The sequence below is a fragment of the Anolis carolinensis genome, chromosome 1 (assembly GCF_035594765.1).
Source record: "Anolis carolinensis isolate JA03-04 chromosome 1, rAnoCar3.1.pri, whole genome shotgun sequence".
In the NCBI taxonomy this organism is placed as follows: Eukaryota; Metazoa; Chordata; class Lepidosauria; order Squamata; family Dactyloidae; genus Anolis; species Anolis carolinensis.
Window position 1 is genome coordinate 72,560,509 of NC_085841.1, and position 16,648 is coordinate 72,577,156.

Consider the following 16,648-nt stretch of genomic DNA (forward strand, 5'->3'; position numbering starts at 1 on the left):
CTCTCCTCTGGCAAGGGACGAAAAAAGGACCTAACTACAAGTAATTCCCAAAGGAATATTCCTCCTAAGGAAGCACTAGCATTACGTCTTTGGTTGTTCATTCAGTATTAGAATCATGCATTGAAATGTAGCTCCTCAAGTTCTATGACAGTATACAGATTGTCCCTAAATCTCATTAAGGTCAACAAGGGCACCAGTATAGTAGCAAATTGTGTAGAAATAAGAACCTTGTGCCTTGGAAGTAGTTTGATGTGCATACAAAGCCATTCTGTGTATAGGAAGTCCCATTCATTTTTCAAAGAAATGATGCCCCATTTATTTTGCAAAGAAATACACATTTGAAACGGTGGTAGCTGTTGTGGACATATGAGCTCTGTCTCAGCATCAGGACTTATGTGAGCAACTCTCTGGCTCACTGTAATGAGTGTGAATTCAATGTGAGCTGTACGGATAAAATTACAAGCTAACTCCTGCCAGCTCTTTTAAAAGGAGAAAAACAAAGGTTATTTGATTAAAAAATCTTTTTGGTTGAATGCATTAACTTTTGTTGATATATAGTGGAAATGATACATTGCCAGTCCTTGTCATCTTCTTTGGACTATTTTAAAAGTAAAGACTAGTAGCTATTATTTTTCTTACTTTGTTGCATTGTTTGAACTTCAGATGAAAATAATTCATGATCAATGGTCAGCAAAAAGAAAAAGCAGCACCTTCAGTAACTGAACTGATTTGATGTCATGGCGAAGTGAGAACATTATCCAAGAACTCCCATCACAGTGCTTAACAAGATTTAATGTACATTTATTCTTAACATGTGGAACATATAAAGATTTTATACTGAATAAATGATATTCATTAAGCCAGAGGAAAAGGAGGAATTTACATCAAGTTTTTTTGTCTTTTTTAAACTACATTATTTTGAAATACAAATGCAGATTCTTCTCACTGAAAAATCTTTGAAGTTGTGTTTCTTCCTTTTTTCCTGTATATGTATTTTTTCCTGTAGACTGGTAACCATTTTCTTAAATCAATCCATACGTAACCATTTTCCACATCTTGATTTATAAAGCAAGTTGTGAGCAATTGCTCTTCCGAAATAGAGCATGACTTTATACATACAGAAACTTGTACATTACCCTCGTGGTGGTGGGTTTTTTTTTTGTTAGGTTTTGGAGACATGGCCCAAAATAATAATAATAATAATAATAATAATAATAATAATAATAATAATAATAATAATAATAAAATTAAGTCTACAATCACTTTGTATTTACCACATCATGAAAAAAGGAAATCCTTGTATTTATTTTTTTTAAAAAGATGAGGGTATGTTCAATGTACAACTTCTATATACATCACTGCCTTCAGGCAATAAAAAATATTAAAAAATGATTAAAAGGAATTGTGAAGAACTGTCATTGTGGAAGGTCAAACAATAGATACTGATGTGACAGTTCTGGTGAGGAAGCAATTCACATTGATCATCTTCAGGTTTTTGTTTTAACTTCCCTAAAGAATTTGTTTTGCTTCTAGCCTAATGTAACCATTCTCCTGTGGAGAAACCAAGGTAATTTCATATGCAGACTATGGACCGAACCCTTCCTTTGATCCGCTACACCTACATCACTAATATTCTTCTATTGCACAGAGCGCTTTGGGCAACGGCATAAAGGGTGGCTGGGTTTTCTTTCATTCTTGAAAAATAAAACACACAGTACTTAGTATTTTTTTCACTTTTGCGTTTCAGAGCTCTGAGTCTCCCCCCACAATCAAAGAATATTTTGCAGTAACCCCAAATATCTGGTTTGTTTCCCCTCTCAAAGTATGTGATACAAATATGAGGAGAAGACACTGAAAAAGGATATTTATGAAAAAAGAAATGTGACTTTTGAATGTACTAGACAGAGACTTTCGTTAAAAAAAATAAAAAGATGTACTTATACACATAGACAGGAAATATTAATTCCATAAATGTTCAAATTAATATTTTTGTATAAATTCCCAATTGATAAATAGTGAATGGGGCAGAGGAGCAAAGATACTTTTTCCTTCTTCCTACACTGGATAAACAAGTACAGAAAACAGCCAGTTATATGTGACCCTCAATCTCCACTCACACATGCTTGGCTTCTCACTTATGTCATAACTGCCCAATCTGAAAAAGTACATCACAGATTACAGATGCGACCAGAGAGTTCAGGACAGCAGATATTGAGATATCCAGCAAACGGCCCTCGTGCAAAAGGAACTCTGAACGGTTCTCATCCACCCGAGCCATGGCCAGCAAAGCCTTCGCTGCCCTGCACATCATGTCTACACTAGGTGGCTCTAGAGGTGGAGGCTGCATGTGCATGAGGTTATGCTGGCTCTGCTGATACTGGGCCATAGTGACCCCATCTTCAAGGAAGCTTATCAAGTTTCCAATGCTTCCCTTCTGCACAGCTATTGCCCTTGCCGCTAAAGTGTCCCCTTGTGCAAGGTTCGATAAGAGTGCCATGGACATTTCTCGGTAGACTGGATTTTTGCGGTCCCCAACGTACCTAATTAAAGTAGCATAGAGTTTCTCCTGACGACTGAATGGGGGAGTAGCCAAGATAAGGTCCACATTATTGTCTTGGATACTGAGTTTGCACAGGGTTTCCAGTACAAGTCTCTGAGGTGAGAGGACTGAATTGGGCCCCACTGTTGGAAAAGGATCTTGTGCCTCTGCTGAAGGGCACACCATCCAGTGCAGTAAGCCATCCAAAATTGGCAAACAGATGCTTTCTGTGTAAGCAGATAAGTCTAGCTGCCCAGAAATGTTGGCTAATGTGACCAATGTATTATCCCTCAAGACTTCAAGGCAGTCCCACCACCACTCATCCTTGTTGCAGGCCACCCCTTTGTCCGCCTCTTCTTCTTTTTCATATGTCTGTGGTGCACGTTTTCTTTCTGGGTGCTCATGATGGAGAAGGATCAACTTTCCCAAGATCAGCACCAAGCCTGGATGTTTTGACATTTCAGCATCATTGCCAGGCACAAAAGATAAGCTGCGAACAATATTTGACACACAGATGCAACGCTTGGCCAGAGAGTCCTGCCAGTGGGTTATGGTGCATAGAGGAGCCTCATCTCGACTCAGTGGCTCATCTTCTAGCAGCTTGATGTTTCGATGACTTTTGGCTTGATGGATTCCAAATGGAAATTTACTGCTATCTGTATGAGAATTAGAATCTGACCCTTCAGATAACGCTCCTGGACGAGCTGACAAGACATCATCTATGGTGGCTGATATCCCTTTGTCTTGCTGTTCTTCTGATTCTCCTTTACCCTCTATATTCCTTTTTTTACTTGAAGAGTTCAATGGAAGAGGTGGCTTCTTGCGAGGAGGAATCTCCATCTTACTCTCAAAGTGAGTCTGGATGTGCTCAGTTGTATCACCCCCACCTAGCTGCCAATGGAGAAGTCCACTGTTGAATTCCTGAACACGTCCTAGCTTGTCGGATCGGTCTACAACAAATAGATTATTTTTCTTCACAATTTTTATTGGCAGCTTGTCAAATTTACTGGCTTGTTTTGGCCTCTCACTTGGATCAGCAGTGGCACCAGGCGGAGCAAGAACAGTGCTCTTCTCTTCTGCTTCGGTGTTTTCATTTTCATCTTCCTCCTCATCCTCAAATTCAGCAAAATAATCAATACATTCATCATTGTTTTCATCCTCTTTTCTGGCACCTTGTGTATTAGATTGGCTATCCTGTGTCTGAGCTGAATTTTGTAGTTTTGGTCCTGGATGACCCACTTCGTATTCCATTAGGATCCCAAAAATGTCTATGAGGCATTTTCTAAAATACTCCACTAAAAGCTCAAGAAAACCAGATAACTGAGGAAACAAAAAGAGGGAAAAACAAGAAAATATGTCAGAATATATAGCATTATTTTGCTTGTAATAGGCATTCTTTTAAGGTTTCAATTTTTCTTCCCATCTACCTTTCATTCTAGACATAAAACAACTGTATAGCTGCATCTTTGTAATATGAACATTCAAATTGCCTCTTTGGTGGTACACACAAGATTCCCCATTGAGATAACACCGTCTCCCTGGAGGTCCTTAAAACTGCATTAACAGGCAATTTTGAAGTGTGATTCATGGCTGATCTTGACAATCAAAGAGGCCATTCTGTAGGTAGGGTGACATTGAATTCATTTGGTCTCAGGTCCCCTCACTTCTCCATCTCAGCCTTAGATGCAACCTATAGTTATTTTCTCGTTTAGAAAGTGTGTGTGTGTGTGGGGGGATTTAAAGACCCCCCCCACACATATATTTACTTCTTGCCAAGGATCTAGTACAGTGGTTTTCAACCTGTGGGTCCCCAATTGTTTTGGCCTTCAACTCCCAGAAATCCTAATATCTGGCAAACTGGCTGGGATTTCTGGGAATTGTGGGCCAAAACATTGGGGACCCACAGGTTGAGAACCACTGGTTGAGTGAGTCAGCAGAGTTATAGAAGTGATGCCTCCTCCATCATACAACATTATTTATTAGCTGGACCATCTCCATCCAAACTCAAGCATTAATGTTTCATATCCCATGCTGTGAAAAATATATGGCTTAGTGGATGAAACTAAATGTGTGAATGAAGATATAGGTTAAAAGGTAAAGGTTTTCCCCTGACGTTAAGTCCAGTCAGCAGCTCAGTGCTTTAACACACTGCGCCACCACCAGTGAATGAAGATATAAAGAAGGGTTAAAAAACACTTGGATTCAGAAGTAATGACCATATCACTAAAAAAAATAGAAATGAAGTAACACTGGTAGATCACAAAGGGGTGTTCAAACTGCCTCTTGTGCCCTGTGGCGTATGTGTCTTCTGTATCGAAGTGCAAGTCTTCTGCACTGACACATTCTCAAATTTTCTGTAAAACTAAATTCACGGAACATGAATCTTATTCCTGGAAGAGTCTTTTCGTATGGTGACCACAAACAGCGAGCTGTCAGATTATACACAAATAGTTAATGTTCTTTCTTTCACCATGTCTGTTCCAATTCTTTGACTCACTTTAGTCTTCTGGCAAAATAAGAGGAAAGAAGACATTAGTGGCCAAGATGGTCTTCATGACAATGAAAAACTCTTTAAGGTTTTTATTATTGTCTGATGTGTTTAATGATGAAAGTAATTCTATTCAAGGCATTATCGAGCTTCTCTTTTGTGATAATGAAAGCTATATGCAACATTCTATATTTCACCACATAATAGTCAATACCACATAATCGTCACATTCCTTTTTCCGGTCCAAAAATGGTTTCTTGCCTTTCCTTGCTTAATTGTTGCATTAAAAAACACATCCAGAACTGGAGCTGGCTGGGACCCCTCCTCTTTCCCTGTCTCTTGGAGATATGACAGTTTTAAAAAAAAAACCCACAGAAGCCAGCAAAATATTTTTTTTCTTTGCTTAAGGGTTGTACCTGCCTTTTTTAAAGCATAAAATTGTGACTATTACACAATGAAAAACAGTAAATGTTGAACCACAAAAATACTGGCTGGGATTGAAAACAGCTGCTGAAGAAATGGAAGGTACATCTACTTGAGCAAATTGGTGTAATTTGTTTCATCATACAATTACAATTTCCTACATTGCATTTCTGAAATGGTTTTTGTTGGTTGCAGTGGAGGCAATAGGGGTGTAGAAATGTTGTGTGGAAGGAGTTCTCACTTCTTAAGAACAAGTGACTCTGAAAGAAGGAACAGTGACAAATAAAGGTAAAAGTTTCCCTTGACGTTAAGTCCAGTCATGCCTGACTCTGGGGGTTGGTGCTCATCTCCATTTCTAAGCCGAAGAGCCGGGGTTGTCCGTAGACACCTCCATGGTCATGTGGCCGGCATGACTGCATGGAGCGCCGTTACCTTCCTGCCGGAGCGGTACCTATTGATTTACTCACATTGGCATGTTTTCAAACTGCTAGGTTGGCAGAAGCTGGAGATAACAGCGGCTGCTCACCCTGCTCCCGGGGTTTGAACCTGGGACCTTTCGGTTTGCAAGTTCAGCAGCTCAGTGCTTTAACGCACTTCGCCACTGGGGCTCCTTACAAATACTGATATACAGTAGAGTCTCACTTATCCAACATTCTGGATTATCTAATGCATTTTTGTAGCCAATGTTTTCAATATATCATGATATTTTGGTGCTAAATTCGTAAATACAGTAATTACTACATAGCATTAATGTGTAATGAACTACTTTTTCTGTCAAATTTGTTGTATATTTATCCCTGGAAGAAATATGTCAAATCTAGTGGGAAGAGTACTAAATATAATTCATAAAATTAAGGGGGAAAAATCAAAGGCAGGGATATTGGCCCTAGATATATTCAAAGCATTTGATTGCGTTTCATGGGTGGCATTAAAAAAATATTAGAAAAATTTGGATTAGGAGAGAGATTTAGAGGATTGATTGATAAATTATACTCAACTAATTATGCCGCAATTCAAGTAAACGATGGCCTAACAGAGAAAATAAGATTAACCTGTGGGACAAGACAGGGATGCCCCCTTTCACCTACCTTATTCGCAATAGTTATAGAAATATTAGCAAATATGATACGAGAAGATACAAATATAAAGGGGAGAGGGAGGGAAGGAAGATACAAAATATGTTTATTTGCAGACGATACGCTATTATCTCTTGAAAATCCAATAGAACAGTTAAAAAGAATAGAAACACACTTAACAGAGTTTGGGGAAGTCACAGGCCTTCAAGTTAATTGGAATAAATCAGAAATTTTATTATTTAATTACACTAAAGAAGAGGAAGAGAGAATAAGAGAAGGGGGTTTGTGTAGAATAAAAATAAAGAAGTCAATAAAATACTTAGGAATTAATATATCTAAAGAAATTGGCAATTTAGAAAGAGATAATCAGATTAAGAAAAAATGTCAAAGATACTCTGGCTAAATTTACCAAGCTTAAACTGTCTTGGTTTGGTAGAATTGCATTAATAAAAATGAAAATATTACCCAAAATAATTTTTTTGTTTAGAATGCTACCTATTAAAATTTCAACTGGCGAAATTACAAATTGGCAGAATATGATAAATACCTTTTGTAATGGGAATAAAAGGGCTAGAATAAATAAAGAAAAATGGTATAAAATACAAAGGAATGGAGGTCTGGGAATAGCAATCTTAAAACTATACTATATGGCAAATCAATTAAGGTATATTATTGAAGGGATTATAGGACAAGAGGATTTAGAGTGGTTAGAAGAAGAGAGTAAAGATATAAATATGAAATTAGAGAATGTTTTCTTCATAGGGAAAACCAGGAATTCGGAGAAGAAATGGTATAATAAAATAGGGAACCCCTTTTAAAAAAATATATTAGAAATCTGGATCAAGTATGAAGAAAAACTAATACCACCGATCTCCCCATTAACACCGGTGTTAATTACAAAAAAATTCCCAATAAATCTCAAAAGGGAGTTAGAAAGAAAATTTAAAGAAAAAGGAATGATGAAATTAAAGGATCGGGAACCAAAAATGAAACATCCAGGGGAGATAAGGAATCAACTATCAGGGAGTATTGGGTGGTATAAAGTTCTACAATTGGAAAGATGGGCAAGGGAAATAAGAAAGAAATATAAGGGAGATGGAGAACTTACAAAATTTGAGAAGATGATTAATCAAAGGGGGGAAGGGAAGGAAAAGAAAGAACTAAAGGTATAACAAGTGATATTTACAAATCGCTAATAGATAAAGAGCAGGAGCAGGATCACCTTAAAGAAATGTGGGAGTTAGATTGCAATAAGGAAATACACCCTCAAATCTGGAAAGAAATGTGGAATAAGCGTATATTAAAAAACATGTCTATAAGAATAAAAGAGAATTATTATAAAGTGGTTTGGAGATGGTACCTCACACCAATTAGATTAAATCAAACTGATAAGATTGATAATACTCTAAGCAGTGCTTGGAGGGGCTGTCAGGAAATCGGTACATATATACATATGTGGTGCTCCTGTAAATATGTTCAAAAATTTGGGGAGAACGTTTTAAAAGAAATAAAGGGAATCACCAAAACAGAAATAATAGGAACGCCTGAAATAGCACTGTTGTCATTTATGGATAATATTCAAATTTCAAAAGAGTTAAAGGAACTAATCGCCAACTTGGTAACAGCAGCAAGATTGTTAATAGCCAAAAAATGGAAAGGAAGGGAGGAGTGCCAATTGGAAGAATGGTATAAGGAGATTTGGGATATTGCGATAAATGATAAATTGACATGTAATATTAAAATTAAAAGAAGGTTATTAAAAAGGATGATTTTGGGAAGATATGGGGAAAATTTATAGAGTTTGTATACGTAGAAGGAAAGGGGGAAAACTTGTAAAAGAAACAATGGAATTTTGGAAATAAATATTGTAAATGGCTGGTCTGGGGTGGAGGGATAGCACTAGGTGAAGGGTAACAAAAGGTAAATAATATGAGTATGTAATATAGTTAGAGAGTGAAAATACCATAGGAGCTATGATATACATAACTGTATTGCAAATATGTTTAAGAATGTATAAGTTTTAATAAAAAATGAATTGAAAAAAATAAATTTGTTGTATAACATAATGTTTTGGTGCTTAATTTGTAAAATCATAACTTATTTTGATGTTTAATAGGCTTTTTCCTAATCTCTCCTTATTATCCAACATATTCACTTATCCAACATTCTGCCGGCCCGTTTATGTTGGATAAGAGAGACTCTACTGTAATATTAAGAGCATGGTTTTCAGGTAGCTTTTGACTAGGACATGAGGCATTAGAAGACTTCAGAAAAATATCCAACTTACCTGAGAGAGATTGAAAGTAGCAACAGTACTGTCATCATACAGAAGGATATTAATAGTGTCTAATGCCCAGGTACTTTCAGCAAGAAGGCCTGATTTAAGAGACATCATCACTCTCCAGGCCTCAGGAGTTACTGGAAAATAAGAACATTGAAAAACGAGTATGAATACTGCACGGAGATTTGAAGGGCCTATTTCCAATGGTGCTTCTATTTCAGGCCATGATGTGAACTGCATAGTATACACAGCAGTCCAGTTTAGATGATCAAATGTTGCATTAATTAACCAAAATGTATACAAGTTTTGTGCATTCGCATACAGCTTTCCTTTTGCTTTAATTACTATGTCATGTTATATTTCTGTATTTTTACAATATGAAACTATATGGTTCTTACAACTGTAAGAGAATTGGGGTGGGGGAAAAGGATATACCTATTCAATAACTGTACTGACTTGTCAGTGAAGAGATGGATGAGTGGTACAAATATTTTCTGGTATGATGTTAAATAAAGAATTTGTCACTTATTTCAAAATACCATATTTCATTGCATAATATTTGCCACCGCATAAAAGTTGCACCTTCCTTTGGGGAAGGCAAAATAGGATTTTTGCCTTTCCCTGCATAATAGTTGGACACTTACTTCCCTCGCCTGGATGAATGAACTAAGGGTATGATTGCACTTATGGCAAAGGGGCAGCCGTGCAGATGAACCATTACCCACCCATGTGGCAGTCCCCTTTGAGGGCGCACCCACGCGGTCAGGTGAACAATCACTTGCCCACATGGCTTACCCTCAGATTGACTATTTAATGGTGAAAGAAGCCCCACAAAAGGGGCTTTTTCCACTGCATAATAGTCATTGTATGAACCTTGCATCCCTTTTCTCCTTAAAAAAATGGGGAGGAGGGAAAAAGTGTGACTCTTATGTGATTTTTGCGTGTGTCAGGAGTGCAAGTCACTTCTGATGTGAGAGAATTGGCAGTCTGCAAGGACATTGCCCAGGGGACGCCCAGATCTTTTACTGTGGGAGGCTTCTCTCATGTCCCCACATGGGAAGCTGGAGCTGACAGATATGAGCTCACCCCGCTCCCAGGATTTGAACCACTGACCTTTCAGTCAGCAGGTTTGCCAGCACAAAGATTTAACCCACTGCACCATTGGGGGCTCCTTCTTATGTAATGAAATACTGTAACTGTTCTGTTTGTTGTCACCTTGCTGAAATACAAGCAAACCCCCAGAAGGACAACGATGCACTGATATTACTAACACCTCAACAGCTTCTGTTGTTAGCAGCCACAAATTAGTTAGTCCTTTTATATAAGAAGAAATTCATCAAATAAAATTCCAAAGGATTTTTTCTGTGTAATCCTCAAGAGGTACAAAATGTCAGTAGCATGCATAACACCTCACACAAGACATCCTGCTCTGTTAACAAAGACATTTCAGGTACTAGCAGTCTGCATATGCAGTGTGTAGTTTTGTATTACATTATTGGAGATGGAAAAATATGGTCAGTCCTTTTACAAAACTTTGGACAGATCTATAGTTTAACTAAACTGATTTACAAAATCAAGCACCTTCAAATAGAGCCTCTATTTTGTGTAGTTCTTACCAATATCTTTTGAGGTAATCTTTCGTCTTGGTTTCAAGACTGGTTGTGATGCTTCCACGGAGCCTGGTGGAAATGTGATTTCCCGCCTAATGGATGGTGGGTGGGTTGGAGGGCCTGTGGCCTGTGATACTGGAGCAGTGGGCATAACCTTCGGCATCTTCATAGAGGGCAGGAAAGGGGATTTACTTGGAGACATACGATTTTCATGGGATCGTGGGAAAGATGCAGGGCTTGGAGCTCGAGAGATGTGATTTGGCATTGATGGTGGTGTCTGGTAAGATGATTGAGGAGGTCGGGTGATAGGCTGCATGGAAGCGGAGGATGACATGTAAGAAGGCTGACGTTGGTTGACATGAGAAGACCACTGGCTTTCGTGGTTTATCCTCTGGTCGGGTACCATCATATCTTCATTACGGTTCATCCCTAGATAGGGCGGGGCCTGGGCAGGGCCTCCAGGGCCCTGCCTGTTCTGATATGGGTAAGACATATCATTTCTTGTTGGCCACATGTTCTGCTGGGGTCCTTCACTGGAGGCTGATGACTGCATAGGGCCACCAATCATTTGAGGAGGTATTCCATGTTGTTGCATTTGTCCGGGGCCCTGCATCCTCTCTCTGTTATAAGGATATGGATATTGTCCCTGTATGGGTCGCCTGTCTGGTCCAGAATAAGCATTGCTATACTGGTTAAACATATCTTGCTGTTGGTTGCCATATGGCATGTTAAACATATCTCCTTCAGGGCGTTTTGCTGGAGGTCCATACATGCCATCCATATGCCGTTTGTAGTTCTAAAAATAAATAGCAATATGAATGAGGTTAAAATGCATGAACATTATTGGAAATTTCAACATTTCTGAATTCGAGTAAGCAATGTTCTTTTTTAGTTGGGTCATGTTTTAGTTTTTTGATTAATGCAAAAATCTGAAGAAGCATCCTTATAACTTTAAACCTAATTTAAATTCCGCTGATAAGATTTTTAAAACACCACCACTCTTTTACTAAGTTTTTTCTTGATTGTAATGATTTGTGGCATACACACTTGACTTGTCACATAAGGCTGTTAATGGTTATAGAGCTTTGCCATGTATTAGCTTAGCATTAGATGAATGATTCATTGAAGTATCACCTCAGAATAAATTTAATACTCAAGTAAGGAACTGCCAAAATAAGCTACTAATGTGTAATTTTAAATCAGGACACACACACACATATATCCTTTTATTACTTCCCAATGAAGTAGATCCACTGAATTAGTACAATTTACCTATGCCTTGATTGATTTGTTAACAACTGACTCAACATGTCTACTTATGCCATGGTCCAAGAAATCTTGCTAAGTCTAATAAGTTGCATTAATCAGGGTGTGGGGACTACAGTGGTAAATTGCTAGCAATGGTTTTCCTGACAGGCCACTCTGATTGCAAGTAACTACTAACAGTTTATTTCCATTTTTCAATAATAGAGGGCTAGCATAAGTTGAAATACATCATGGTTTCAATTCAGCAAAGAGGAGTTTTGGCTTTTCTGTGATTATAGGGTATATAGTCTTATTAAACAGTGATTTGTGTTTTGGCTTGTGTTAAGTTGGGAATGTTGAGGCAGTTATGAAATCGACAGGAGGACAGTTTTATACCATAAGTCAACCGTCTATAGCAGGGGTCCTCAAACTTTTAAAGCAGAGGGCTGGTCTACAATCCTTCAGACTGTGGAGGGGCCAAATTATATTTTGAAAAAAAAGAAAAAAAGAACAAATTCCTATGCACACTGCACATGTCTTATTTGTAGTGCAAAACAACAACAACAATGAAAGAACAATACAATATTTAAAAATGAAACCAATTGTAACCAACATAAACCTATCAGGATTTCAATGGGAAGTGTGGGCCTGCTTCTGGCCAATGAGATAGTCAAGTTAAGTAGGATTGTTTTTGTTGTTGTTGTGTGCCTTCAAGTCATGTCAGACTTTGGGTGAGCCTAAGTCTAAAATTATTTATTTATTCATTTACTACAATTATTTATTACATTTATATCCCGCCCTTCTCACCCCGAAGGGGACTCAGAGCAGCTGTATGTACATACAATATATTATATTATTAGCATAGCACAATATTAGCATTATATATTACTTTATTGAACTATACCACTATACTGTAATATTATATGTGATATATAACATATAATTAATATTATTATATGGTATTATTATTAGTATTATATTGTATAACATTATAATATTATTATCAATATTATATGTATATACAATATATTACATTATTAAAAATGATATAAAATATTTTATTATAAAACTGAGGGCGGGGGCCAGGTAAATGACCTTGGAGGGCCGCATCCGGCCCCCGGGCCTTAGTTTGGGGACCCCTGGTCTATAGCATCCAGAAGTTTTTTTTTAGTTCTGAGAAGTGCAGAAAGCAAAGAATACTTTATAATAAAATGAACCCTTAATGGCACTTTCTTGAAAGCAATGAAGACACTTTGAATGGTAAGAACATAGCCCTGGTTACCTCAAAAGCTCCTCTGGATTTAGCTGCTGATTTAGCATCTAATGAATCCTAAATAGACACAGTCCATTCTCTGAAAACCAACTGCATTTAATGAGATTATAGTCTTTAAGCTATGGTAAATAAGATAGACAGTTTTCTATCCTTTGTAATACACTGAATCAACTTTTTGCAGCTAGGAAGCCTTCCATATGTGCCAGTAAAAACACATGGACACAACTACATTTAAATATCCTTGTTGTTGGCCAATGGAGTTTTATCATGGATTTCTAGCATGGATTTTGCAAAGGAAATGCCATAACCTGAGATGATTACCTGCTGTTGTGGAAACATTCCAGGTTGGTGTCCTCCATAAGATGGCTGTCCTGAAGGTGGTCCTTGCCCGGGATATTGCTGGCCATATGGTTCATGCCTATAGTAAAAGAAAAAAAAAGAAAAAAAAAGGGGGGGGAGAGCTACTGATGATGTCCAAGTCAACAGAAATTGACAGCTGTTTTTTTTAGAAACACTGAACTTGTCCTCCATGTATGTCTCTTCTGCTCTACCGTATCAAATAGTTCCTTGTTCTAAATAAAGTGATGTTGATTGTATGGCTTATACTTTAGTGGAAATTCAGTTATGCATAATTACATCACAAGAAAGCAGTGTTCATTAGAATAGATTACATTCCATTTTGATCCATTCTGTGGAAAGGAAAAATCAAGTACAATAGTTAGGTAACAGTTCCTGGGTCTCCCTACTATTCCATGTAATGTGGCCTGGACATATGAGTGGTTCATATCCTTGCTTTCTATCTACCCTTCACAGGAGTGGAGTAGGTATTTAGTGAATTGCACACAGACTGGAATGCTGGCATTTCAGGATCATGTTCTCAGGGGTGGAAGCAAGAAACTAAAATATTTACTACCCCTGTTAATGGCTAAATGAGCAAAGAGCCACAATGTTGACATTTAGGAGGAAGAGTATTACAGTGGTTAGAGTGCTAGACTAAGATTGAGAGGAGCTAGATTCAGCTCTGCAGTTGGTAATAAAGTTTGCTGTGCAATGTAGGACCAGTAATTATCTCTCAGTTTGGCCTATGTGACTATTGATGGTACAAATGGGGAGGAAGACAATATATGTCAGCTTGATTTTCTTTGGACTCCAAAGAATATGTAACAAATAATAATACAATTTATGATGACCTGTTGTTAAGTCAAGTCAAAGTCAACTAAAGGCAATACTGTGCTTTCTTCACACAATTTTGTTAAAATACATGATTAATATTCTTTGTGTAAAAAGGAGAAATGTTTTGTCTAAAAAACATGTGTATGCAACCATTTAAAAATGTAATAGTATTTATCACTAAAATAGAACACTAAACAATGTTGTTTGGGCAAGAAATATAAATATCAAAATGCACATTGTGAGGACCACATAAATTAGCAATTTGAATATGCTCAGTATATATTATGTTTCAAATTCAACAGCTTTTGATGCAACTTAAAACTTGATCTGTATACCTTAATAACTGCACAAAGCACCATAGCTAATTTTTACAGTAAAGTCGCATTATATGCAATTTTGAATGCAAGTTATTCAACAAATAAACATTTGAGATTAGCGTCAAACAGGGCAATAAACTGTACAATCTATGGTGGTCAGTTAGCATAGTTATGATAGAAACAGCAGCGCTACTACCATCACAAAGTTTGTCACAAGAATTGTAATAGATTATAATGGAGCTTTACAAATAGTTACAGATTGTTTTAAAACAGCACCCTTACCTGTTTTACCAATTTATGGTTAATATTTTAAACAATGTTTTTTGTTTTGCTTTCTGTCACATGGGTCCTTGCAGGTCAAGAGATGATAATAAGTTTAAAAATGAATGAATGAATGAATATTATTGCCTCCAGATTAAACAACTTTCAGTGTGGTATATGGAAACTACATCCAATTCAAAATACAGCCACCGGATTTGGAACTGGCTCAGTCAATCACATCTCATCAGTTCTTACATAACTATACTGGTTGTCAACCCAATCTGAAATCTTGGTGCATGCCTTTAAAATCAATAAATAGTTCCAAATCGTTACATCTGAAATGTACAAGAAGCCTGCCAGAGTGCCAATATTATCTATGCTCTCCTCTAAGGGTGCATCTACACTGTAGAATAGCTGCAGTTTGACACCATTTCCATAATTCTGGGATTTGAAGTTTGCTGAGGCATCAGCACTATATGGCAGAGAAAGCTAAAGATCTTGCAAAGCCGTAACTCCATGACAGTTAACTGCATTCATTTGATAGAACATATCCTTAGATCAGGGGTCCTCAAACATTTTAAGTGGAGGGACGATTCATGGTCCCTCAGATTGTAGAGGGGCCAAATTATCATTTAAAAAAAAAAAAAGAACTAATTCATATGCTCACTGCACATGTCTTATTTGCAGTGCAAAAAACAAAACAAAACAAAACAAAAAAAACCCCTCAGCAACAATTATTTATTTATTTATTTATTTATTTACTACATTTATACCCCACCCTCTCTCACCCCGAATGGGTCTCAGGGCGGCTTACAAGTTGTGTGTACATACAATATATTATATTATTAGCATAGCACAATATTAGCATTATATATTACTATGTTGTACTATACCATTATACCGTAATATTATTAGTAATATTACACAATATTATTACATTGTATTATTATTATTAGCCGCCCTGAGTCCCCTACTGGGTGAGAAGGGCAGGGTAGAAATACTGTAATAAATAAATAAATAAATAAATAAATATTATATTACATTATAATATTACTATCAATATTATATGTATACACAATATATTATATTATTACCATATCATTCATTTACAATATTTCATTTACATTATTAGTAAATGAAAGAACAATACAATATTTAAAAATAAAAATAATTTTAACCAATATACTGTAAACTTATCAGGATTTCAGTGGGAAGTGTGGGCCTGCTTCTGGCCAATGAGATAATCAAGTAGGATTATTGTTGTTGTTTTGCCTTCAAGTCATTTCAGACTTTGGGCGAGCCTATGTCTAAAACTGAGGGCAGGGGCCAGGTAAATGGCCTTGGAGGGCCACATCCGGCCCCTGGGCCTTAGTTTGGGGACCGCTGCCTTAGATATTTAAAATGTTATTTAATTTTTATCTACATGACCTCTTAAAGGTAAAGGTAAAGGTTTCCCCTGACATTAAGTCTAGTTGTGTCTGACTCTGGGGGTTGGTGCTTATCTCCATTTCTAAGCTGAAGAGTCGGCGTTGTCCATAGATTCCTTCAAGGTCATGTGGCGGGCATGACTGCATGGAGCACCGTTACCTTCCTGCCAGAGTAGTACCTATTGATCTACTCACATTTGCATGTTTTTGAACTGCTAGGTTGGCAGAAATTGGGCCTAACAGTGGGAGCTCACCCCGCTCCTCTGGATTTGAACCGCCAACCTTTTGGTCAGAAGGTTCAGCAGCTCAGTGGTTTAACAAGCTGTGCTAACAGGCGGCCCTTATATGGGCTTACTGATATTAAATTACAAATTCTTCTAAAAATGAGAATGAATTTACAAATCCACCGGTTTGCTTCTGATATAAGGGAACAGACATGATTTAAATAGATTTCTGTGGGCATGAGAAATCTGTGCATAAACAAGGTGACATTATGATTACAAAGCGATCTATAGAATATTATTTCCTGGAGAAT

The 16,648-nt window shown here is 37.2% G+C and overlaps 1 protein-coding gene across 9 annotated transcripts in view; it reads right to left on the minus strand.

The window, feature by feature from the left end:
- Positions 1–785: 785 nt before the first annotated feature.
- The window catches only part of arid1b (AT-rich interaction domain 1B), a 473,172-nt gene continuing 457,309 nt past the window's right edge, over positions 786–16,648 (minus strand). For all 9 annotated transcript variants that reach the window (XM_062968971.1, XM_008123592.3, XM_008123599.3 and 6 more), the window contains 4 exons: positions 13,257–13,353; positions 10,424–11,213; positions 8,814–8,944; positions 786–3,859 (listed from right to left, as the gene is read on the minus strand). In XM_062968971.1, the coding sequence (XP_062825041.1) occupies positions 2,141–3,859; positions 8,814–8,944; positions 10,424–11,213; positions 13,257–13,353 (2,737 nt within the window). In that variant the 3' untranslated portion in view covers positions 786–2,140. The remainder of the gene's footprint in view (positions 3,860–8,813; positions 8,945–10,423; positions 11,214–13,256; positions 13,354–16,648) is intronic.